This window comes from Aspergillus saccharolyticus (genome assembly GCF_003184585.1).
Source record: "Aspergillus saccharolyticus JOP 1030-1 unplaced genomic scaffold BP01scaffold_66, whole genome shotgun sequence".
Classification (NCBI taxonomy): domain Eukaryota; kingdom Fungi; phylum Ascomycota; class Eurotiomycetes; order Eurotiales; family Aspergillaceae; genus Aspergillus; species Aspergillus saccharolyticus.
Window position 1 is genome coordinate 1 of NW_020290676.1, and position 27,661 is coordinate 27,661.

At 26.8% G+C, this 27,661-nt stretch overlaps 4 protein-coding genes across 4 annotated transcripts; 2 read left to right on the plus strand and 2 right to left on the minus strand.

Annotated features, from left to right (window-relative positions):
• Nucleotides 1-9,232: 9,232 nt before the first annotated feature.
• On the plus strand, nt 9,233-14,044 carry BP01DRAFT_387252 (DUF1761 domain-containing protein; the record flags this gene model as incomplete). The annotated part of the gene is made up of 3 exons (XM_025577728.1): nt 9,233-9,245; nt 13,544-13,848; nt 13,910-14,044. 3 exons carry the CDS (start codon nt 9,233-9,235, stop codon nt 14,042-14,044), a joined length of 453 nt encoding a protein of 150 aa, XP_025426495.1.
• A 517-nt stretch (nt 14,045-14,561) lies between these two features.
• BP01DRAFT_361166 (putative NADH-ubiquinone oxidoreductase 21 kDa subunit) lies at nt 14,562-15,542 on the minus strand. The gene is made up of 4 exons (XM_025576084.1): nt 15,487-15,542; nt 15,331-15,398; nt 14,785-15,278; nt 14,562-14,734 (listed from the first exon to the last, which is right to left on the minus strand). The coding sequence occupies exons 2-4, from the start codon at nt 15,388-15,390 to the stop codon at nt 14,710-14,712; spliced, it is 579 nt and encodes a 192-aa protein (XP_025426496.1). The 5' UTR covers nt 15,391-15,398; nt 15,487-15,542; the 3' UTR covers nt 14,562-14,709.
• Nucleotides 15,543-16,024: 482 nt separating this feature from the next.
• On the minus strand, nt 16,025-17,319 carry BP01DRAFT_361168 (thioredoxin peroxidase DOT5). The gene is made up of 2 exons (XM_025576085.1): nt 16,653-17,319; nt 16,025-16,493 (listed from the first exon to the last, which is right to left on the minus strand). The coding sequence occupies exons 1-2, from the start codon at nt 16,960-16,962 to the stop codon at nt 16,162-16,164; spliced, it is 642 nt and encodes a 213-aa protein (XP_025426497.1). The 5' UTR covers nt 16,963-17,319; the 3' UTR covers nt 16,025-16,161.
• A 5,713-nt stretch (nt 17,320-23,032) lies between these two features.
• BP01DRAFT_308024 (uncharacterized protein) lies at nt 23,033-23,200 on the plus strand (the record flags this gene model as incomplete). Its single annotated transcript, XM_025572323.1, has 1 exon — nt 23,033-23,200. A coding segment is annotated over one exon (168 nt), but the record flags the coding sequence as incomplete, so codon positions are not given.
• Nucleotides 23,201-27,661: the final 4,461 nt, after the last annotated feature.

Consider the following 27,661-nt stretch of genomic DNA (forward strand, 5'->3'; position numbering starts at 1 on the left):
TTGAGATATTTAGCTTTTAATGAGAGCTATTTTATATGGAATACGGAGCTGGGCCACTCGCCTACATGGACCACTCGCTTACCGATTACGTTATATATAGTTCTCTATATTATTAATAAACTATAGTATTAATAGTATATTACTATTATTTATATAAAGACTTTTTCTAGATAAACTATATACTTATTTATTATATAAAGAATTTTCTTAATAAAATTAATAAGAGCTTTACTCTTTTTATCTTTATTTTTATAAAAGAGGTAATTATAATACTAGTCTAGAAGCTTTACTAGTTTAGCTATATTTCTAAGTATACTAGTAGATATCTAAGTATATTAGTTAAAGTATATCTAAGAAAATTTATATATCTTTATTATTTTATAACAACTCTAATATTTATAATACTATTAGTATAGAATTAATTTCTTCTTATCTAGGAATATAGTTAATTATAAAGATCTCTTATTTATTTATATCTTTAGATTTAAAATACTTTAATAAGCTCTAAAGATAGTATATATACTATAATTAATAGAGTCTAATTACTATATTATATATAGAATATAATATAAATAATTATGAAAGCATAGTAGTAGTAATATATATTACTTATTCTATCTAGTATATTAAAAGTCTAATATAAAGTATATAATATACTAATAAATAGAATATAAAATAAATATAATAAAATACTTAAAGTATTAATAAATAGATAAGTAATATAAAAAGTAAAGAGAATAAAAAAAAAAGAAAATAATATAAGTTTTTTTTATTTCTACTTTTTTTAATAGATTTATCTATATAACTATAACTAAATACTAATAAATTTATATAGAAGAGATATATAATTCTAATAATATTATTATTTCAATAAATTCTCTATCTTTTATTACTAGATCTCTACTATTTCTAATTAGAATATATAAGATTATTTCTAATATTTAAGCTAAATAGCTTTTTCTTATAAAGAAGAATACTATTTATAATAGAATCACTACTATTAGAAGTAAGATTATTAGAATAATATACTATAGTAATTATAGGAGTTATAAGATTATTAATAATAAATCTATATATTTTTAATATCTATAAGATACTAATTTCTCTATAAAAGACTATTAATTTCTTGAGAATTAGTCTATTTTATGAATATAGACTATCTTTATTATTACTAGATGAATTTATGGTGTTTAGTAATTGATTCCTTACCTAGTTAACAGGCTTTCTACCCTGATAAGAAGATCCTATCAAATTGAATATTATATCTATTAATTAAAACTACTATTATTCTAAACTATTTATCTAGTAGTATCTATTATTCAGGTAGAGTCTACTACTAATATTAATTTATATATAATTATACTCTTTCTATAATTCTTTTATAGAAAAGATAAAAGATTTTCTAATTACTCTAATTATTAGAAAGTAAGGATAATTATTTATAGATATCTTATCTATAAAGACTAGTAGTATAAGCCTATTCTAAAGTATCTAGTCTACTAGTCTGAATATAGATCCAAAGATAATCATTAGATATATATATTAGATATTGCTACTAATAAAAAGATCAATAAATATAAAGATATTAGTATTATCAACTACTTAATATATCTTAAATAGTTTCTATACTTTATATCTCTATTTATATATATAATAAGAATATTGTTATAAAAGACTGGCATATATAACAGTGAAAGACAGCGAGTTGATTCTGCCATATTATTCCGCCTTAGACGGATCTTAGTTGATTCCATCCTCTCTTGGGACCCTGGAAGAATCAACAACTTCTTTATGATTGTGGCCGCCGCCTCCGCGGCTTGGTGTATAGAGGCAAGCCTCTGTGCCTTCCTGATGTATTGAGGTCTCCGTCCCTTCCTATATCGCCTGGATCGATGCTGTGGCATATAACCCTCCGGTCTCACAGGCCCTCGATAGAATGAACAACTTCCTCATGATCACTTCTCGCATACAGCGATTAATCACAATGATATAAGGAACATCTTTCTATAAATGACTTTGACACTTATATCCCTCTTAGAATAACTATCTATTCTATGAAATAGTTTATTATAATACTTCTTTATTTAAGGTTTAAATTCTAAGTAGTTATATATGCATTTTCATGTAGTTTAGCCACATTGTGGGTGGTGGTGGTGGTAATTGGTGGTGGTGATTAGTAGTAGTGGTGGGGTTGGTGGTGGGTCCTAGTAGATAATAGTAAGGGAAGGAAAGAGATGAGTATAACTTGAAATCTATTGTTGTGTGTAGTGTAACAGTCACATGATTCTTTCAGTACTTACTAGGCCATTTCAGGTTGTATGAATAAAATAACAACCATCCTTTATCTACACCCACAGCCTTATGGACTTTGAAGATTAGCAACAATACTTTAAGTAATACTACCGAGATGTTTTTTGTCCATCACATTATTTTACCCCCAGCCCTTATAGTATAAACTTATTATTGGTCTCTTTAGCTGATCAAGGCTGGTCTCCCCTTACTAAAAATATTGCAAGTGGGAATGAGTATGGTGTATATAGTCTGTGTAATACAACAGGCACATAACATAATTGGTAAGCGAGTGGGCACCGCAAGCGAGTGGGCACCCGCGCGCGTCAGTTTCGTTTTCTTAAACTTGAAGCAATTCAACCACCAACAATTTCACCAATCATACCTCAATTATCAAATTCTTTAATAGAATAAGAGGACTATATCTGTTTTACTATTGAGACTAGGTCTTAGCTTTTAATAGAATAATAAGAAATAAAGATTAATAGTTTACTAAAGAATAATATATAGATAAGATATTATTTTATTTAGTCTAAGAATATCTATAAGATTACTAATAAAATATAAATATTTATTATTATAATAAATTAAATTAAGTTAAACTAGATAAGTTAAAGTAAAACTAATATATAATATTTCTATAATAATAATCTTATAATACTTTATACTTATAATAAGAATAATAAAAAAACTATTCTTCTTCTGCTACTACTAAATTAGATTTCTCTAAAATTATTAGTTAATATACTAAATATCTATATTTCTTAGAATAAGAATAATTAACTATTTAGTTCTAGACTAGATATAAATTTAGATAGTTAGAAAGATAATTCTATTTTATAAATTTTAAAGCTACTTATCAACTTATTCTCTATTCTAATAAAATATTTAAAATATCTAAGATCCTATTAATATCTCTATCTACTTAAATTAAGAAAATAATTAAGACTAGTATCTAGAAATTTTTTAAAATAATTATCTAAATACTTTATATATCTACTCTAGAGATATTACTAAATCTATTTATCTAGAAGATAAGAACTAGATTTAGTCTACTAAAACTAAATCATAGATCTACTCTTCTATTTAAATAGATACTTCTATCTATATAAAAGATAGGAATTAGACTTAAACTACTAAAACTAGATAATAGATCTATTCTTCTATCTAAATAAATACCATAGAAGACTAGTATTAGACTTAATCTACTAAAATTAACTACTATAAAAAGAAAGATATTAGTACTCTTAGTCTCTAGCTTTAGTAAATATTTAAGATTTATAAAGAGAAAAACTAATAAGATAATATTCCAGAAAAATATTAGATATTAGAATCTAGATAATATTATCTAAATAAAGTTAATAATTTTAAATTCTGAGATAAATTTATACTTAAATAATATATTACTCTAGTTCTTAGACTTTAATCTAACTATAACTATAATTATCTTTATTATTATATTAATTAGAATTAATCTAATATAGATATTATTAATCTAGTACTTAAAGCTAATAAGAAGAATAAAAGATAATAGTGTTATGGATCAGCTGAATTCGTGACGAGGCAATCTTCCTTATGATGATGTTGGTGATGTCGTTGAAGACGAAAGATGGAAGACGGAAGACGACTCTGTCGAAATAATGCCCGAAGGCGGATACAACCGGCAGAATTCGACATAGCCGAAATCACTACAGATGCCCGCGTTTTAAGGCAGGCGTCCTCGCTGTCTAGATATATAGTAGTAATAATAGTAGGCATCTTAAGATATACTAATATAGTCTAGAAAAATTTAATATACTATTTATATTTATAAATTAATTTGTTAGTAGTAATATTATTATCTTTGATCTATTTATTATATTTAGACCCATATCCTAACCAACGAACTAAATACTATATTACTAGTATACAGTATTGACTATGAAGTACTATATACTTATTAAGAATTATAGCAACTTCCTATTGGTCTGACTAGTCTGGGAAGCGATTATCTATGATATGAGGTGGGTTAGAAGAATGTTGATTATAAGAATCTTTATATAGAATAAAAGTAGATTTAAGTTGTGAAACTGAGATTATAGGATAAATCTTCTATATATCTAGTAGCTCCAGTTGATATATATGCTTTCTAACTACTTTAAGAATTTTAAATAGTCTAATATAATACTAGGTTAACTTAATCTTGATATCTTTGACTACTAGAATAGTATATCCTTGATGTAGATGTAGATATATATAGTTACTAGGTATAAATAATATAGGTTGGTACTTTGTATTATATATCTTTTTTATTCTTATAGCTGTGAACTTAAGGGCTTCTTTAGTATTAAATTATAAACTAAAGTCTTGACCAGTATAGGTATTGATATATTCAGCTGTCTTGTGGTCAGGGTATCTTTTAGTCTAAGTATCTTCCTTATACCTGTCTTTTATAGGAATAACGACTTCAACTCTTGGATAAGGTAAGATAGATAGTTTAGTAGTAGACTAGTAAATATAGTTTAGAATATCTTTAATTAAGTACCAGAGCTAACGAAGATTTATACTAAATATAAGATAGTAAAATATTTTATTAGTAGCAGTACTGTGAGACCTATTAATAGTAGATATAATAGAGGGAATAGCTTTAAGTCAGGACTTCTGCTAGGTAGTCGCGTATCTTATTATTATTTCGATAATCTGGATTATATACTCTGATTAATTATCTATTTATAGATATACTATAGTAGAATAAAATCAATAAATACTAAGACATAAGAATATTTCTTTCTAGAAGAATAATATAAATCAAGTATCTTAGTTAGAAATAATAATAATAGGAACTCTGTAATTATAATTTTAAATATATTATATAAAAGATACTTTCTAATTACTTACTTTTATCTTTAAATATTCTAGAATTATTTCTACTCTTTTAGTAAACTTATTGACTATTATAAGTATTTAGTTATTACTATTCTTAGTAGAAAGAGTAGTAATAAAGTCTATTATTATAGTATAGAAAGATTTAGATATAGAGATAATTAATTATAAGGTACTATATAGTTTATACTTCTATATATAGTTCTTATTATATTATAGACACTGATAAATATAGTTATAGAGGAGTTTAGTAGCTTTATATATAATAAGTCTATAAAGTTCTTCTATATATTTCTGAAAGCCTTAATAATAGTATTTGTTATAAATAATATAGAAAATTTCAGAAACTAGAAAATACAGAAGATAGATCTAGGGTTTATTATATCTAGATATTTTACTATTATTATCCTTAATAGTAATATATTTAGTTATATACAGTAACCTATCTTCTATAAAATATAGAAGATTAGTATTTAGGTTAGATAGTAGAATATTAATAATCTTAGATACTCTAGTATCTGTCTTATAGTCTTAATATATCTAGCTTTTGAATTACTTATTAACTTGAATAGTATATACAGAGTATGACTTATGACTAGAGAAGAATATATTAATTAGAATATCTTTAAGATTATGACTAGATAGAGAAGTATACTGAATATCTTTTCTAGAAAGATATAATAAAGTATCTGTAACTATATTTATTATATTAGAATAATAATATATCTTAAGACAGAATTATTAAATATACTAGCTTATATATACTAGATAGAGATTAAGATATTCTACTATAACTATATTAAATATTATCTAGTTTAAAAGGGCGATTATACTAGAATAATTAGTATAGATGATAGTTAATAGCTTAGTGATTTAGATTATATATCTAAGCTTTTAGAGTATCTAAATAAAGCAGAATACTTCCAACTTAGTAGATTAGTAGTTCTTCTTGGCTGGGATTAAAACACAACTTAGAAATAGGATAGAATAAATATATATTCTAGAAGATGGCTTAGTAAGATCTTTATAAGTATAGCTATTCTTAATATAATAGAATATTATACTATACCTATCTCTATATATATCTAGATTAAGATATACTTACTTAGTAGGCATAAAATAAGCTAGCTTATAGATATTACTAAAATTATTCTATAATATATAAATACTTGAAGTTTATCTTTAGTAGAATTAAGGATTAGAGTTTTATTTATATAGTCTTAATAAGATTAGTCTATCTATTTAGATATATATATAAATAAGAATATCTTTAGTAGTAACTAGACACAAAGTAATTAAGTCTTATAATCTTATAGGAATTATATCTTACTTATATATTAACTAATATAGTATCTTAGCTAATTAATTATTCTAAAATAGTACTTAAATTAGGTAAGGTTTATTAAGAAGATTAATTCCTTAATAGCAGTGACTTTATCTTTAGGAATTAATAAATTAAGAGTATTAACTCGCTGTCTGAGGAGTATAACTAAGGAAAATCTAATATATACCTTTCTTAGCTTAAGTTTAATCTTTAGGTCTTGTAGGGATTAGAAAATAAAAGATAGATATTCTATATATTCCTTAAATATATAACTGGTAATAATAATATTATTAATATATATATAGATAAAAGTACAAAACTCCTTGAGGTATAAATTCATCTATCTTTAGATAAAAGGAATACTATTAATAAATTCTATTAAGATAATATAGAATATCTCTTAACCTCTATATATTATAACTACTAAATACTTTTAGTAACCTAGAAAAACTGGCTATTAATAGAAGAAGTAAGTAATATTAATAATAGTAATATATTAGTATTCTTAAATTATATAGAGTATATCTTCTTGTATTAGAACTGGATATAAATCCAGTTTAGTTTTATAGTTAGTAGCCCAAAGATTAATAATAGAGTAATCTTTAGCTTTATTATTTAAGTATTTCTAAATAATAAAGACAGGATATGCAGTAGGTATATAGTTTTTAATAAATAATATCTTACCTACTTTATAAAGTAGATTAAATATAGTGTTTATTATAATATAGTTATACTCAGAAAGTTAATAGATATAGAGTTTCTATGCAGCTGCTTTATCTTACTATCTCTTTTTTATAGGGATTCTTATCTATTCATCCTCAGGAATATCAACTGTACTAATATTAGAACTATCTAGGGAAGTCTAGATATTATAGAATATAACTAATCTACTCAGTACTTCCTTATATCTAGTCTTGTAGATAATAATACTATTTAGAAGTATAATAATATTACTCTTATTATATTTAATCTTTAATAGAGATACTTAATTAGTTAGAGATCCAGGACTAGTTTCTAGTAGATATTTAGTACTTCTAATTTAAGACAGCTAGTCTAAAGATATAGTAATTTGAGGTTATAGCTGGTCTAAAGATATAAAAAATAGAGGTTATATTTTACTTCTAAAAATAGTATACTTATAAAGTCAGTAACTATAAGATAGAGATAATCTAATACTTATAGATAGAGCTTCCGCAGCTTCTACAGACACAGCAACCTAATAATAGTAATCAGAATTGTAAGGAGATAGATATAAATAATAATTATTACTATATAAGGTGCGCGGAAGTAAAAGTCAGTTAAAATAAGTATTTAAATATCCTAGTTTAATAATAGCTTTCTATATCTTATATATAGTAGTATACTTATTATTACTAAGTATACCTATCTTAGTACAGTAATTAATTATTATAATAGATAAAGACTTATTAACTACTTTAATAAAAGAGAAATTTATATCTACTAGATAACTATATATTGATAGACTAGTATTATTTTTAGAATAAAATATATAATCTATATTAGAAAGGTTAGTAATATGCTTGATAGGGAGTTTAATATATAAATAGAGAGGTATAATAATCTATCTAGTAGTATATATAGGGGTATTTATTAGATAATTAGGAATAATAATAGTTTATAGTAGAAAGATAAATACTCTATAAGACTATATAGTACTAGTCTATCTCTTATAGTTAATAATAATACCCTTATAGTATATTATATCAGTTTTAATTAATATATTTATATATAAGTCAGGCATAAGAAAGACACAAGTACAAAAGTATATAAATATTAGACTATATAAATACTCTGGGTCTTAACTATGCAGGATGTAGATATCCAAGATAATATATTCCTTTAACTTATAGATAGAACTAATATCTTTAATATTAAGTACTTCTTCAACTTCTTGTATTTTAATACCAGGGACAGAGTAAAGTAAGTTAGTATTATTAATACTACTAGAGTATCTAGTATCTATATAGATAGTAGTATATATACTTATGATATTTAATCCTATATTAATTATAGCTAATTTAGATAAATATAAGATAGAACTATTCTTATTACCAGAAATCTTCTTACTATAGTAATTAAATACAATAATTCTATTGTCTTTGCTTAGATTAGTATATAGCTTGACTGGTTTAATTAGTATTAGGAATGTATTACAGGTATTAATATATTTATAGAGTTTATTATTTAATTTAAAAGATATATTATAGTTATAATAAGGAATAGGAAAAGACAATAACACAGAAAGACTATTAGTATCTTTAAATTTAATATTCTTAGTAATATAGGTATTGTACTCTTTATTTTTATAGCTATTATTATAGGGGTAATTATTATATTAGTTATAGATATTATACTTATAATAGGGGCGGTTATAGGGATCTATATATTACTCCTAAAATTCATCTCTATAGTATCTATACTAGTTATTTTGGTCTTGATTTAGTTCTTCTAATACTCTTAGGTTAGTTATGGCTGTATAAGTACTATACTATCTAGTATAATAATTATTGCTTTGATTAGTATAATTATGGTTATGAATATTTTATCCTTGGTTATCTTAATTTCTAGAATAATATATATTTTAATTCTGGTTTTAATAATTCTAAGGTTAATAATTTATATTATTATTATATATTTATTAGCCCTGCGGACCCTATCAGCCTTACTGTAAGCTGTACTGCTACTGGCTATCTTGATTGTATGGGTGTCAGTCACAGCTTTATTATCTTATCTGCCATGGGTGGTTTTGGTACAGATGTCTTTAATAGTTATTAGTATTGCTTTAGTTAAGATAATAATTATTCTAGTAATTATTCCAGTAGTCTGGCTGGTAGATATTATGTCTTTTAAAGGATCTATTATTATATTCTTGGGGATTATATCCTTGGGGATTATATCCTTGGGGATTATATCCTTGGGGATTATATCCTTGGGGATTATATCCTTGGGGATTATATCCTTGGGGATTATAGAATCCTTAGTTATAGGGTTCTTGAGTATTATACAGGGGAGTATTACTATCTTAATAGGGGTAACTGTTATATCAAGTAGTTGCTCTTACCAGGTCTTTCTATTCTTACTGCTGATAATCTAGTATATACAGGAATATACTAATAGTGGTTTACTCAGTCAGTTTGGTCAGTATAACCTGTAGATGGGGATCAATCTGGTTCTATAGATATAGAAGTTGGTTATAGAAATTATCTATTCTTACAGCATAAGCTAGGCGAATTATATCTTATATAAATTAACTAATCAGCTTAGTATTAATATTAGTAAAACTATATTTTATTTAATTAAAATAAATCAGAGCTGTAGATATATTAGAATAAAAATACTCTCTTAAAGCTTTTATTTATTCTACTTTAAGAGATATATTAGTAATTTTACTCTTCTCTAGCTTAGTAAGACTAGATATAAACTAATTTAGTATAGTCCTATAAAGATAAGTCTATAAGTTAGATTTGACTACTACTTTATCTCAGTATTTAACTATATCATACATATAATCTAGGAAGATATTTATATTCTTATAGAATATATTATATCTTATCTATTTTATACTTTTATTACTCTCTATATCAGAATAGAAGAAACTAATATTCTTAGGCTTTATATCTTTAATATAGGAGATTCTTTTGTTTCAGTCGACTATAGATTAGATAGGAGTATTTTAATAACTATTTATTTAAGCTACTTAGTTTACTTAATTAGCTTAGTTAAGATAAGTTTTAAATATTCTTATTTAATTATCTATTCTTTCTAGTATCTGCTGTATTCTTACTAATAGATCTGGCAGAGGAGGATTAGATAAGCCATTAGGTCTAACTCTAGTACCAGAGTTGCTAGATATTTTATTAGTAACTATATATATCTTTTGCTGCCTCGGTAATTATAGTAGAATAGGGTTAACTATTGTCTTAGTATTGGTAGATAGGACAGGTATTTCGACTCCAGTGAATATATAAATAAGGAATAAAGCTGATATAGGAAAGTTAAGTAGATTAGGTTAATTAGAATAGTTAATATTATAGAATAAGTAATCAGGATATTTGATATTATTATATACCAACTCTGGAAGTTGATGAATATCAGGAAAAATACTAGATAGTAATATAGTATATATAAATCTATTTAAAGAAAAAGAAGAAGAACTATATAATATAGAAAATAGTATATAAGATATATTTGTGCCCTAGAAACATCTTATAGTCCAAGGGGCGGAAGACTCTGACATAGTAATATTTAGATATAGATATTTAGGTATAATAGAATCCTCAGCTTACTTATCTATAATAGAACTTAGTGTAGGGGCTATTAGAGTAGTCAATTTAATTAGTTTTAGAACTAATATATCTATATCTGAATTATTAATAAGTCTTAGTATATCTGCAGGGATAACAGCACTAGACAATAAAATAGAAGAGAATCTAGAATAAACATATTCTAAGAAATATATTAATTTAATAAAATTATCTAGAAGTAATAATAATTCTATCTGCTACTAAATATAAAAGCTAATAGATAATAGATATTTAGTTTACTTAATAAATAATAAAAGAGCTTTATATAAAATAGACTTATCTAGATCCCAGAAAAAAGAATAGATAAAATATTTAGATAAAGCTAGAATAGATATAACTAAAGTAATATAAAATATATAAGTAAGAATATCACAGTCTATATAGTCTTAATAATTATAGTCTAAGGATTTTTTATAGAAGTTAACAATTTAATATACTAATTTAGATAATATTCAGGATATAGTCTATATAAATAATAGAAGATACTAAAGATAATAACAGTAAGACCCTTACTAGGAACAGGTCTAAACAAATTACAGTATAAGATAATAACAGGTGAGTTAGAGAATTAATAGTTGATAATATTAAGATACAGAGATTAGATAATATAGAATAGTAAAGATTAGTAGAAGATATAAGATATAAATTTAGTAAGAACAACTTATATATAGATTAGGATAAGTAAATTATAAGATAGAGCAAGGGCTTGGTAGAACCTAGTGATCTATAAAGATAAATAAGGAAGATGGGGAAAGAAGACAGAATATAATTAATATAATTAGGGATCTTAAGACATGTAGAATAGTAAGAAGATAGAGATTAGTGGATTTCCTAGTAGTAATAAAATAACAAACAAATATCTAGAAAAGATATTATAAACAACTAATTCTATAGTATTAGAAGACACTGGATTGTTATAAGGCAGGACATGCTACTATATATTATGGATCAGCTGAATTTGTGATGAGGCAATCTTTCTTATAATAATATTAGTAATATTGTTAAAGACGAAGGATAGAAGATGGAAGACAACTCTGTCGAAATAATGCCCGAAGGCGGATACAACCGGCAGAATTCGACATAGCCGAAATCACTACAAATAGAATATTATTTCTATAGAGAATTATTATACTCTTACTCTAAGTTCTATAATAGCTATTATTATATTTAATTAGATAAATAAGATTACTTTAAGCTACTAAGCTATACTTATAGAGTTTATACTTCTTATTAATTTTCTTAAAGATACTCTTATAGTAGAAGAATATAGATATATTTCTAAAAAAGTATATAATTATTTTACTTCTCTAGTAGTATAAGAAGATAATTATACTAGATAATAATAGAAATACTATTAGTTTTTATCTTATTTCTAAGAATAACTTTATTAAAGATATTTATTATAAGTATATCTTTACTAAAGATAATAATAATAATAATAATAATAATAATAATAATAATAATAATAATAATAATAATAATAACTTATATTATTCTAATAAACTTCTAAAGTAAATTATAATAAGAATATTATAAAATAATAAAAAGAGTACTTATTAGATATAGATTCTTAACTAGACTAATATTCTTTCTTTTTCTATCTTATAATAATCCTTTCTTTCTTATTCTACTATTCTATATTCTATATTTAAGATCTCGTGTAGTAGAAGAGAATAATAGAAGAACAACTTTATATAGTTATAATATCTTAACACCTCGGCGTCTAAAAGAGGGCTTCGGGCCCAACGTATCAACTACAACTAGTAAGGAATAATCTTACTACTAGATACTACCTTGCTGCAGTAAGTGTAATATAATTGGATATATAAGAATAAGATGTCCTATATATTAAAATACTAAAAAAACATGTTATTTTATTATTATATAGTGTATATAAGATTCATCTTTTCATGGAAGGCTGTTCAGATGGGCGTGGGTGCCCACTTGCTTGTGGTGCCCACTTGCTTACCGATTACGTTACACAGTAAATCATGTACTGGCTGAGTACAGTGGTCAGTACCAAAGAGCAGAAGGATTTACATTTCTGGCCTTCTCCTTTGTCATGTCCCTTTACTTACACATGTGCTCTTTTTGACTGATTGTTAAGACTTCAGCTGCAGCCATTTCAATGTAATACATCATTGTCACTGTTTTGTACATAGTCATAGCATTTACTAATAAATTGAGATTAGAGCTTTACTTACAGTGTACCACACAGTATTGTTCAAATCATCTAAAATTAATTAGTGCCATATGATGTCACAAATGAAAAGTGGTTGTAGCTACCCACCTACCTTGGCTAATCTAGTTCACAACCTAGGTACTCAGTAATTAGACTGATCCCATACTCACCTATCATCACCAGGCTCAATTACTGTGCAGATCATCCCTCTCTTGAATGTCCATGTCTTTTGCTCATGACGACGTCACTGCTCATCTTGTCACTGGCCTTCCACCAAAATGACGGCAACAGCATGTGACCCTCAGGAAATTGGAGAGTCATAAAGCGCACTCATCTCCCTTTCAGAGTAGATTTTATGTACTACTCATCACAATCCATACCTCTGATACTTGATTTTTCCTAGACATCCTGAAAGTCATCCGACCTATCGCAATGACGACTCTCAATTGTGTGTAGTATTTCTCCTGAAATCCTCTCCCCTCCCACCAGCCCACAAAGAGCTCCGACCGTGGCGGAATTCTCATTCCCACTTGTTGAACTGGACTGACTTGAATTTATCAGATTTGCCCTCTGTGAAGCCTTCTGCAATTGCACTGGGCGCTATCTTCACACACACAGCATCTCTTGGTATCCTCGCCCCCGTTTTTGGTGATACCTATCATCGTGCCCAAGCCGCCAACTCGAAGGAAGAATTCTTCAAATCCAAGGAGGCTGCCGGTGCAGCAGCAGCTTGGGGTAGCTCCCTGGTTGGTAGTGCTGTACAGACCTATGGTGTGGCGGCGTTAATCAACGCAACCGGGACCTTAAGCTACAAGGGCGCGGCTTATCTTGGAAGCTTGGTCTTTATGGCCAGTGCAGCTCCAAGTGTAAGTAAATCAATGTCCCTCAACTCTATGATCCAGTCTGACTGATCACAAATTACTTCAGTTTATCAGCCAGATCTTCACAGAGAAGCGGCCGCTTGACACAGTCGCTGTAGGCGCCGTTGGTAGGATTTTCGAGACAGTAGGTCTCAGTCTATTCCTTACTTGGTGGGGCACGCGCACCAATCCTTTCGCCTAAGGGATTACAATGATTGAGGCTCGGTTTCGCAGCTAGCTAGTCATTTATTAGTTACATGTAGTCGGACAAAATACGATATTGTTCCATCCCCGAAAATCATTGGTTCCTACAAATGCTAATATGAACACCGAAGTAATAAACATACAGATTTACGAAAGTGAATGTACAAAGTGAAGATGATACTAATTAATTCTTAAAAGTTGAGGCAACCAATGTAATGAGGCTGTTTCACTTAAGTGTCATAACTGCCGCCTGTGCTTTCTGATATCATTAAAGGGCATCTGGAGTAATTTTTTCACTGGGAGTGGAATTACTGTCAGTGGTCCTTGCTTCAGATTTGTATCCATCATTATTTGCCCGACGTAATTGTGACTTACGAACAATATAGACTTGTCTCCTTCTGGGTTGAGCATAAATTGAGTTGTTGAGAAAAGTAGACATAGTCCGAAGGCAAAGCTATCCGCGAGCCTCGGGCTCACTTCCTGTTCAATACTACCAATAATGCGAAACATATGAGTGAACACATGAATTGGACCGTCACATGGAGCTAAGTTGTATATTCAACATCCTGTACGAATTACAAACACATGAAAGCGGCGCGAATAAGCGAGGCCCTGAATGGAACCAGAATCTGATGAACAGCAGTAGGTCTATCCCTCTCTATATCAGACAAAAGTGCGGCAGGGGTACCTTGTAGAGCTTCAGTGACTGTAGGCAACACAGATTAGATGGAAACTTACACTTCAGGATACCCATGGTCGTGATCCAGCCGGTATTTCGAAGCCGAAGAATTCAAGCTGCAAGGCAAGGGCGGCAATCCATTGGCATCCAACACACCTCTAGCCTCCATCTTGTTTTTCTCAAAAAGCCCAGCAAGTCCGCGCTCGTCCCCCTGTTGTTTGACAGAAACAAGCTGCTTTGCACCCGCTTCACCGAGTTTCAGCACCTCCTTAGGCGCTGCTTGACTGCCTACACTGAGAAGACCGACGACGTCGGCTTGATTGACCTTGCTAAGTCTGGGGTAACTTCTCCGAGCGTCACGTTTCCAGTAGGGATTATCGGCAATGTCGCCCGCTGGAACTGTTACTGGGTCATCATAGGACAGAGGTGGAAGAGATCCTGGAGCCGGCAGACGAAATTGAGAGTTCAATGGAACGCCAGTGGAGCGATTAGGATCGATGGACAAAAGGCGGCGGATGCGCTCCCATACACCAGTCGATTGCACAGTATATTTCTGAGAACAAGTCAAACCTGCAGGACTATATCGCCATTGATTGACTACTGACCTTGTGAACAGCAATCACGTTTGATGCCGACTTGGCAGCTCTAACTATCTCACGCGTCATTATGGCTCCTGTTGATTTATGAGTATACGAGTTTGTGATTGTGCACAAATGTCCACAGTAGAACATTAGTGTCGCGACTGTTATATTAGATCTCACCTTCTAGGCCTCTTCTAACTCAAAATTGTTCCCTGGAATTGCTGGCTCACGGCATGACGGCAGCAAGTTTCAGTGAAGGCCTTCCCTCCGGGCAGCCGAGTCGCTGCGCGCGGAACAACGGTAAATCCGAGCTTACCGGATGGACAGCGGCGATCTAAGCGTAAGCATGACTGACAACCTAGTCGTAAGCCCTGGAACAACCTTAGAGAAGGCCTGGATGGGCGATCTAGGAAAGATTGTAATTATGCTCCTCTCATCCACAGAACGTCCTGCAAAGGCATCAGATAAACCTCTTCGTACTCATCATAAGGCTTTCTGGTTCAGTCGTAGAAATCGACGTGCAGGGATATAGAGGAGAGACAAATAGCATCATGGCTCTAAGCAGCTGGCACCAATTAGTCGACATGTGTATTGATCAGGCCTGATATCAGATGTAAATTCCCGACTCCCAGTATGCCTAGTACACTACGGGATTCGGAAAGGTAGTGGTCAAAAGGCCAATGATCTATCCATCTAGGAGCAATACAATCACATCTACCCGGGATATCCTAACAGACCCTGGGAGCACTAGGAACAATCCAAATCAAGTGCTGGCCTGGCACTTACTATAATCCTGTATCAAACCAACGGCCATTTTTCTTGTGTACCATCAGGGACTCGGCTTCATTCGCACCTCTAAGCATTTTCCTGGTCCGCTTTCCCAGAGGTAGCCACAATCTGTTGCGCAGCCTCATATGTTGCATCGGGACCACCGGTTTGAAGTAGGAGAACCTTTCCTTGCTTGTTTATAGCGAAAACTCCCCTTTTTGTCCCTTTGGGCATTTTTTTAAATCCAAGAGCTTCTATCAATGTATAGGAAGGATTGCACAAAAGTGTATAAGGTAACTTCTGTTTTACCTTGAAAGTGGTGTTTGCTTTCGGAGAATCTGCTGAAAGACCGTAAATTGACAACCCAGTTGCAGTCAGAGACTCATAACTGTCGCGAAAGAGACAGGCTTGCCTTGTACCTATAATTGGGTGAGTCAACTCTGTCGTGTCATTGGTGTGCATGGAGAAGAACGAGCCGGAAGAATATAGGTAACAGGTACAGCACAGGGCATTGCACAAAGAGGGAAAGGAGGGAAAGGGGCTGAGACAGAAGAAGCTTGGTTCTCGGTTGAACCTACATCCAGGAGTAGAAGCTCTGGGATATGTGAATAACACGACACCAGCCTTGCTACTGTCGACAAGATCCTTCAGTCTGACCTTCGTCCCATCATGACTCTCAAATTCACCACCAAATTGATTCAGGTCGAGCTTCTCTCCAGGTTTCGGAATTTCAAGGTGAAAACCGTCAGATGCGCCGGCACGAGAGCTATCTGCATTAACAATCTTGGGCACTCTCCTCGACGCTGGGCTAGATTTCTGGACGCGCTTGCTCTTCTGTTCCGTCTTGAGAGGTTGCGCTGGCGCTTTCCGCTTTCTTAATTCAACCATTTTGACGCATTGACTTTTGAGAGAAAAGAGAACTGTCCAAAGGCTCCACAAATGACCAAGTGAAAGGAAATATACCCTTAAAATCAGCGATCCATTGCAGAAAGACAAACCAACAAATGATACATTCGAGGCGAGTTTTCCGGCGGACTTCCCGTCTGTGTCCTCGAGTGCCGATAAAATACTCCGATGTCACTTCGCCTAACGATACCGGGAAGAGATAACTAGCCCCAATGCTTGATCATGATCCCGAGAGTATGGTTTGGGTGCCCTTGTCTGATCGGATGGGTTGATTGTAGGCTCTCACATTCTTGACTTACTACTTTGCTGTCCTAATTCTAGATCAAAAGAAGAATGACATGACACAGCCTGATGTCATATTTGAAAACTGTTCCTCATAACAATGTAAGTACTTTCGTCAACACCCTTAGTGGCATCTGGGAACTCACAGTGGTTTCTTTTCAGGACCCTTCTTGTAATGGAAACTTATCTCATTCAAAACTTGGCTATATGACAAGGTCAGGTAGTGCGGTATAGAGCCATTTCGAACCGGCAAAGCTTGTGTCCAAAATTGGATGGCCACGCTCATCATCAGCACTTGGTTTCCACCAAGGACTGAAGCCGTATACAATCTTCTTTAATCTTCTTCTCAAACTTCCGTAATGACCCGAAGCAAATCTTATTACTTTGGACTTGCCCTGGGATATTGAGCAAGAAGTCTCTTTCTATGCTCCACAGCACTATCTCTACACTTTCGCAACAAAGATCGCAGTCACAAGAGCCTCAAAACGCATTTGAGAATGACCCTCACATTAATGCAAACCATATGTAACGGAATCTCGAAAAGTACGATCATAAAATTATTGCAAATGTGGCATAACCCCCCTTACCTGCCATATTGTCTCAGGATGCAGTTCGGTCGAACCGCTATATCCAAGCTATCGTTCTCTCTTATTGATATTCCATATTGGTCGAAAATCTTGCTAGGCGCAATAGGCAACCATCCTCGAGCTTTCACTCTCCTATATTATCAGCGCAACTGCAAAGGCTGAGCTGCGATCACAACCCGCACAAGATGCAAGATGTTCAGCCACACGCAGAGGTTTGGGCCAGTTGGGCGTAGAAAGGCCTTCGGAAAATAGAGCTGAGCTGGTAGGACAATAATGCTCCAACATTCTTATTTATGCCCAGCATCAGCTGTGGGGATTACTCATGTCCTTGACCTTCTCGTAACATGTCTGTGAGTTTAAGCAAACCTCCCGAACGGTACTTTTCTACGAAGATGTAGGTTCAATCTAAGTGCTATGCTATGGCATCGTCTGTTACGGAAGTGACTAAGAGCCACCGCCCTAGTTAATATTTACTAGAAGTGATTATGGCATCGCCCTTTCTAGGTTTAATCCACTCTACATATGGAACTTCATCAGGTCCTTGCACGCTGACATAACAGAGATTGTCAGCAAACTGGGAATTCCCAGTTGTGGTGCCTTTCCTCGTTGCTAAAAAGGTGCGGTGGTTTCGACCTCGCCGGCATTCTGCCGTTAGGCTCCGCCTTCGGGCATCCTTTCGACGGGGTCGACTTCCGTCTTCCGTACGTCTCAGGATCACCATCATCATTATCAGAATAAGGACAATAATCATTAGAATAAATCATCAAGAGTCTTTCATTTATGACTATAATGTATAGTAGTATGTCTTACTTTATAATAATCTAGTATCTTTCACTACTGTAGAATTAGTTGTCTATTGTAATGGTTGCTGGCGGTGTTGAGGATTCTGCTCTGTCGTTCCGCCTTGGGCGGATCTTAGTTAGTTCGTCCCGTCTCGGGATCCTGAGAGAATCAAGAACTTCATTATAATGATCATATAAGGAACGTCTTCCTACCAACAACTTTGATATATAGTAGCATATCCCGGGTTCCAGACACTGTATATGTTTCTGTGGTTCTACTTAGTAACTCCTAATTGCTCTTTATTACTCCTATCTTTTGTTTGTTCGTTCTTTCATTCTTACCTATTAACTACAGATACCTCTGGTTGATACACCCCTCCTCAGTTAGTTGTACTATGATTCTACTGGTAGCCTATCTTCCGCCTTCTCTATTTATCTTTTTGAATTCACTTCCGCATGTTACTACCAACTATCTATATTAATTATTATTTCTAACTAATTATTTATTCTATAATATTTTTCTTTCTACTTATTTCTATATTCTGTGTCTTGTTCTTCTATTATTATATCTAGACTATTATCTTATCTATAATTAATCCAGATCAGTTATTCTAATATCTAGATATTTAATTATTAATATCTATAATAGAACTAGTCTACTAGATCATATAGTTTCTAATAAAATTAATTAATCTATATATATACTAGTTTAATAATAATATATTACTATAAGCTTATTATCTCTTGTATCTTATACTAATCTCTATCTCTATTAAGAACTATCTATATTCTCTATCTTAGAATATTGATTTATTAGTTCTTGATAAAGATATTTAATATATTTTTAAATATACTAAATATCTTCTATTCTCTAAACTATTTCTTATCTAAGATATAAGATTCTTATTTATAGAAGTCTTCTATTAACTTACTTAAATCTAAAGTCCTATTTAATTAAATATAGTTAAGATTAATAACTTATTTATTAATATTAACTCTCTCTTATATCTATACTCTACTTAACTCTAAGATATCTAAGAAGTATCTTATATAAAATCTATTATCCTAGATAGTTTATTAAGTATAATCTTTATTTTTAGACTATTTAGTTAATTTCTATCTCTTAGACCTAGTAGTATTTCTATCTTAAGATATAGTTGTAAGATATTGTCAAAGTCATGGTAGGAAGATGTGGCTTATAATGTTATTATGATGAGTTGTTCCTAGGAAGATTCCTGGGACGGGCGAAAACTAGCTAAGATCCGCCCAAGGCAGAATAATAAGGTAGAATCGTCTTCTCGTCTTCTACTATAATATATACTGGTCTTTTTTATAATAATATTCTTATTATATATAAACAGAGATAGGAAGTATAAAAGCTATCTAAAATATAGTATATATTTAATACTAGTATTGTGGTGAATATTGCTGCCGCGATATTCTGCCGCCCGTTTGGCTGGCCGCCTTCCTAGCCGCCTTAGCAGCAGAACTTTGTCTTCCTCGATCCTGACGTCTTCCGTCATCAATCAACTTACTAATAAATCGTCGTCTTTAATACCATGACAAGTATCTTTTGTATTTATTAATCTTTTTATTAGTAGTAATATCCAACGCGCGTATCTATTAATTATCTTTAAATCTATACCCAGACTAATAAATTAGTTACTCTAGAATAGGCTTTTAATACTAATTTTTAGAAATAAGATACTTATTAATAATCACTTTAACTTTATAGTAGTTAGTTTAACTAGGAAATCTTTTATCTTCTATATAGAATAGTTTATAAAGAATATAACTAAATAGATTAGTATTAGTAGTATACTTTAGCTAGATAATAGATACTAGATACTTTAGAAGAATAGTAGCTTTAATTAATAAGTATAATATTCAACTACTTTAAGAATCTTAAAAGAACTAATAAATTAGAGTATAAGCTGCTTCTTAGTATTCTTAATATAGATAGAGAATATAGTTTAATTTATTATAGATATAGATATATCTTATTACTAATATTAAAAGATAGAAGCTTATATTAAGTATTATAGTACTTCTTTATTCTTATAGATATAAATTATAGTACTTCTACTATATTAAAATAATAAGAAAAGTCCTTGTTAAAGTTCCAGTTCTTTTTAAATAGAATTTATTAGGCTTTTATTTAATTTTCACTTTTCTATACAAACTGAGTGTGGAAGTGAAGTCAAAGCAAGATTAAAGTCAAAGATAATAAGAATTAAAAAATTTAAAGATATAATAAATAAGAAAATAAACAAGCTACTGATTGTCATGGGTAATCCCTGTAGCTGTGGCGAATCACCTGTGGTTTGGCCGTATATCCCTTATGTACTGGTTGTGAGGTCATTAATAGTAAATCTATATCTTTCTAATATCTATAAGATACTAATTTCTCTGTAGAAGACTACTAATTCTCTAAGAATTAGTTTATCTTATAGATATAGACTATCTTTATTATTACTAAATAAATCTATAGTATTTAGTAGTTGATTTCTTATCTAATTAATAGATTTTCTATTGTAATAAGTAGATTCTATTATATTCTAATTTTTTCTTTCTAATTATCTAAGAAAAATACTACTATATTAAGATAATAAAGAACTAGAGATAATTAATAACTAAATTAATATAAAATTATTATTAAATATAATTTCTACTAATAAAGAAATTTAATAACTTAAGAACTATATATATTAATTAAAAAAATAGATTAATAATCTATATTAAAGAATAACTTATCTTTAAAAAAATTATTTTTCTAGTAAAATCTTATTAAGATACTACTAATTATTCTTTAAATTAAATAAGAATAAGAAGAAAATTAAATTTACTGATATTTCTTATTTTATATTAAATCTTAATCTTTAGAAATATTAGAAATAGATTATTAATTTAGAATATATATTTTAGAGAGTCTCTAAAAAGTATTTATTAAATAAATATAAGATTATTATTATTATTAGTTATATAAATCTAGTATATAAATAAAGATAATATTAATTTATTATTAATAAAATTTTAAAAGAAAAATAACTTTTTAAAAAATTATAATCTTAATTTAAAAACTAGACTTTTATTTTAATCTAAAATACTATAATACTTTAGTCTAATATAATAGCTTAACTTAAATAAGTATACTAGTAATATAATTAGAATCTAAGAAATTTCTATATTTATTTTAATATCTTGGAATAGTATTTTCTCTATTAAATTAAAAGAGAAAAAGCTTTATTATACTTTACTACTTCTTCTAGAACTAAATTACTATATTTAGAAATATATTTTCTATCTATTTAAAGAATAAAATAGAATAATAATTATTACTATTTATTACTATAAACTCTAAAATAATAAAGAAAAGTATAAATAAAATAATAATAAATTTAATAGTTATAAACTATAGAAATAGTCTTAAGATTATAATAATTAATTAGCTAAAAATAATACTTGGAATTATAAGAACTCTATTAGAAAGAATAGTAACTAATTATCTTATTTTATATATAAAAATACTTAATATCTTATAAATTACTATTCTATTAAAGATAAGAAGATTTAATCTACTAAAGTCTATTTATTTTTTTAGAATTAAAGAGAAAAGCAGAGAAGTTAAAATAATTTCTATAATTTTAACTTCATTATTTATAATAGAGATTATATATTATTTATATATTTTTATTCGTATTTAAAATAATTTTAAAATCTTTATAAATCTTAATAGTTATATTAAAGTAGATATTATTAACTACTAGTTTACTAAGATATATAATCTCTAATATATAACTTCTAGAATTAAAGTTATTAGCTAGACTATAATCTCTATGTATAGTATATAGAAGATTTCTATTACTACTATTAATTTATAAGAGAGTATCTATACTTTTGAATAGTATTATATAAAGATTAACTAAGATTCTTAATTTAAAAAAAAATAATCTTCTTATTAATAATTATATTTTAGAATCTATATATTAACTTATTATCTTCTAATTATTAATAGTAGTTTAGTATATTATCTATCTTACTTCTTTTTATTAACTAGTTTACTAAAATAATCTAGAATTAAGCTATAATATATACTATAATTAAGTTCTCTAAGAATAACTTATTTTTTCAAAATAAATCTTATAATTTATTTTTAAACTCTAATCTAATACTAATTAAGTTTTAAGAATTCTAAGATATATTTTCTATAGATTCTTTCTAGTAATTATTATTTTATAATTTTATAGACTATATTATTAATCTTAAGACTAGTAAAATATCTCTTGATATTCTAATATATTTTTTATCTAAAACTAAGCTTAAGATTATATATAATTATATTAATAAGAATCTTAAATTAAAATATATTTAATTCTCTAAGAATTCTACTAGAACTCTTATTTATTTATTTCTATGAAAGATAGTAGTCTAGATTTTTATATAGATTATAGAGATTTTAATAAGATTCTTATTAAGAATTATTATTTTTTATTTTTTATTTTAAACATTCAAAATAGAATTTCTAAAAGTGAATACTTCTCTAAAATTAATATTAAAGATATCTACTAGTAAATCTATATTAAAAAGAAAAATAAATAAAAGATAGTATTCTATATAAGATATAGTTATTGTAAATGAATAGTTATATTATTTAAATAAACTAATACTTTAATAATCTTCTAAAATTATATATATATTATATCTTATAGACTTCTTAATAACTTTTAAATAATATATTTGATAGTATTCTTATCTTTTTATTAAATAGAAATTTTTATATAAAATATATTTATTAAGTACTTAAGAGACTTTAAGAAGCTTAGTTCTATACTAAATTTTAAGAATACTTCTTCTATTAGTTCTGATTTGAATTTCTAAAATATATTATTAATAATTAAGAAATCTCTATAGATTTTTCATAAATAAATAATATTATTTTATAACTAATAGCTTTTAGCTATTATAATATCTAAGTCTTCTTAAAATTCTATAACTTCTATTAATAATTTATTGGAGACTATTCTTATATTATATTATCTCTTATTTTCTTACTTTATAGAATAGTTTATAGATAGAAATTAGAATAAATTTATCTAAATATATATAAAAGGATTTTTTTTATTATTTAAGTATTATCTTTTGATAGATATCTCTTTTACTATATTATAATTCTATAAAATTCTAATATTTAGAAACTAATACTTCTGAAGAAGAAATAAATAAAATTCTATTCTAATTTAACAATAAGAGTATATTTTATTCAATTACTTTTTAATTATATAAGTTCTTTAGTACTAAAAACTAAATTATAGTACTTTAGATTAAGAGCTATTTACTATTATTTATTTATTTTAATAATAAAAATAATATCTTAGAAATATTTTTTAAATTATTAAACTTTTATTTAATTATTTTAACTTATAATTACTTATATATTGGATTAAAATTAATATAAGATAAATTTAATAACTTATATTTTTTATATTTTTTACCTTTATTATTAAATATAGAATAGAAAAGTCTAATCTAGTAGATAAATTCTTTAGAATATTTATAAAGATTTAAGTTAAATCTACTCTATTAAAAAAAATTTTAATTTTAATTTAAGAATATTTTATAGATATATTATATTTAATAATTAGAGATCTAATTAAAGAAAAATCCTAGTTTAAATCTTAAATTATATAGAGATACTCTAGATTTAATATCTATATAATATTAAGCTTAAAGAATTCTAATAGTTAAGCTAATATAGAGATAGTTAACTAGATTATTTAAGAAAACTTATTTTAAGAAAAACTTATTCTCTAATCTGTAATATATATATATACTATAAAAGTTTTATATTAAAATATATATAATTCTAATCTTTAAAAGATAATCTTATAATTATAGAATAAAGATCTAGAGATATAAAGATAAAAAACTACTATTAAATAAAATTAATTAGATTAAAAGAACTAAAATATAAATTCTATAGATTATATTTATTTTAAGAATTATTTTTATATATTATCTTTAGAAATCTTATATTAGATATTTATTTATTTATACTATAATAATCTCTTAGTAGAATATTTTAAATAAATCTAAATAAAAATATTATTATATAAAAAATTCTACTAAAAAAGATTATATTATAATATAGTCTAGTATATTTAAACTTATCTAATATATTAAGAGAATGCTATTTTGAAATATTAATTATATAATAAATTTAAATTATTATTAATACTATTCTATTCTTTTAAGAAATCAATAATAGATTTTATTATAGAATTATTTCAAACTCTCTAATTTAGAAAGATTATTGATATTATTTTAATTATAATAGACTATTTTCTAAAATATTTTTTTTTCTTATTAATTTTATTTATAATTATTACTTTAGATCTTACTAAGCTCTTCTATTCAAAATTAAACTAAGCTTTAGATTATTTAATAGTATTATATTAGATTAAGAATTTATCTTTACTAGTAAATTCTAATCAAATTTATATTATAATAGCTATATTATCTTAAAGTTTTTAATAGTATACTCTTCTTAAATTAATAATTAAATAGAAAGAATAGTTTAGATATTAGAATATTATCTATAATATTATTTAAATTAATTTAAAATAAACTAGTCTATAAAACTATAAAATACTTGGTTTATTTATAATAATATAAATAATATAACTACTAGATAATTATCTAATTATATTTTATATAACTATTCTCTATCTAGACTTTTATATCTAAATTAAGAGTGATTCTTAATAAAAAAAATCTTAGTAGTATAATATAGATTTATTAGATTTTAAAAAGTAAAAGAATAATTATAGAAAATATAGTAAATAATTATAGAAAAGTAAAAGAAATATTATAATAAATATAGAAAATTATTCTACTTTAAAAAAAAGATCTAGTTAAGCTATTAACTTAAAATCTATAATTTAAAGAATTAAGAAAACTAATTTTAAAGTTTATAGAACTCTTTTAGATTCTTAAATATATTATAATCTAAGTATATTACTTATATTTATCTAAGAAATATAGATTTAATTTATAATATATTCTATATTTCTCTACTAAAGCTATAGAATATAGAAAAAAATTACAAAGAACTACTTCTAATACTAGAATTAGATAATAAAGATAAATAGAAAATTAAAGAAGTTAAAAGTTACTAATATTATAATAGCTAAGACTACTATCTATATAATTAGAAGAAATAACAAAGTAAGTATAACTAATAGATTTCTAGTAAAAATAATAATAAATATATAAGAATATATTAGAAATTACTAAAGAAAATACTTAAAAAAAATAAAAGTTAACTAAATTCTAGTAAAATATTATTAAATAATTATAAATCTTAGATTTATATCTTATAGTTATTTATAGAAAATCTAATAAATATTTAAAAAAAATCTATACATTTATTAAATAAGCTATAGTTTTATATTATTAGGAATATACATATAGATTATAATAAAAAAGATATAAATAAGTTATATTATATATTAGTATTATTTAAATCTATAGATATCTACTATAAGAATAATAATACTAAATCTAGATTATATATATTTAACAGGACTTTAAGAATATAATATTATGAAATAACTAGTAGAGAGTATTACTACATAGAGAATAATAATAAAATATAGATAAAACTATAAACTATAGACTAGAAGTACTAGTAACTAAATATATAATCCTCTCTACTAATAATCTTATTTTAATATTTAGACTATATAACTAGAAGATCAGTATTTAGTAGCTTACTTCTACTTTTATCTATAAGCTTTCTATTATTAATAGTTTTATTATATAGAGTCTTTCTAGAATTAAAATAACTAAAAATAACTACTTTAAAATATAGATAATTACTAGTAGTATAATAAATACTAGGAATATCTACTTAAGCTAGTAATTCTAGTCTATCTAGACTTAGTAGTAGCTCTGGTTGAGTACTATAAGTTATCTATAATCTATTTATCTAAGCTGGTCTAAGTAGATAGATATAAGAATCTAGTAGTCAATAAGATTAATATAATTAATAGAATTAATATATTCAACTTCTAAATATTATATACTTACAGAATATAGAACTAAATAATATAGAAGATATTGTATAAGAGATTCTAGGATATCTTATTATTCTAGAATAGATATATAATACTTCTAATACTAGTTAGTCTTATCTTTCTATATAATAGACAGTCTTTACCCTAGATAATTCTTTTATTTATAGTAGAAATCCTTCTATTAGTAGATCTTCTAATACTAATTCTTTCAATAGTAATAATAAAGATTTTCTAGAGTATAAGTATCTATAAGATATTCTACCTTAGAATATTATCTAAGCTACTTATATTAAGAAGCTGAAACTAGAGAGAATTAGATATTTCTATTCTAATATATCTAGTAATAGAGCTATAAAATAAGTATAATATAATATATTTTTATAGAATATATATATATTTATTAATTATATTAAGAATATAGTAGAATATTAAGATAAAGCTATAATAAAAAGTAATCTCTAAGTATATTTATATAGTAGTATATTAACTTAGTATATATCTAGTCTTATAGATACTAAGAAGTATCTTATAGTCTAGATTTTTTAGATAAAGATAGATTAAGAAGCTTAAGAAGTACTTTAAGCTAAATATATTTACTACTATAATAAAGCTAAATACTATATACTATAGTCTATCTAATATTTAAACTAGTAAATATATCAGCTAATTTACTTAAGATATAATATATTATACTTAAACTATATAGATTAATAATATATTTGATTAAATTATCTATATATAGAATTAACTTAATCTATATCTAAGAATAGATATAATCTAAATATAAAATAATAACTATAGCTATATTTCTTAAGTAACTTAATTAGTAGTAGTATAATTAGAAAGACTTAGTCTATATTATTTATAAAGAAGTAAATAATTATTTTATTATATATAGTAGTTTAAATCTTTATTCAGAATATTCTATATTCTATGATTAAGGATAAATCTATTA

Bases quoted from the DNA above. Each gene is read 5' to 3' on its own strand.
- BP01DRAFT_361166 (XM_025576084.1), bottom strand. From the start codon at position 15,390: ATGACGCGTGAGATAGTTAGAGCTGCCAAGTCGGCATCAAACGTGATT. The intron at 15,279-15,330 runs GTCAGTAGTCAA...ACTTGTTCTCAG, and splicing joins ACGTGATTGCTGTTCACAAG to AAATATACTGTGCAATCGAC. The intron at 14,735-14,784 runs GTAAGTTTCCAT...AAGCTCTACAAG, and splicing joins GACCATGGGTATCCTGAAGT to GTACCCCTGCCGCACTTTTG.
- BP01DRAFT_361168 (XM_025576085.1), bottom strand. From the start codon at position 16,962: ATGGTTGAATTAAGAAAGCGGAAAGCGCCAGCGCAACCTCTCAAGACG. The intron at 16,494-16,652 runs GTAGGTTCAACC...ACCCAATTATAG, and splicing joins CAGAGCTTCTACTCCTGGAT to GTACAAGGCAAGCCTGTCTC.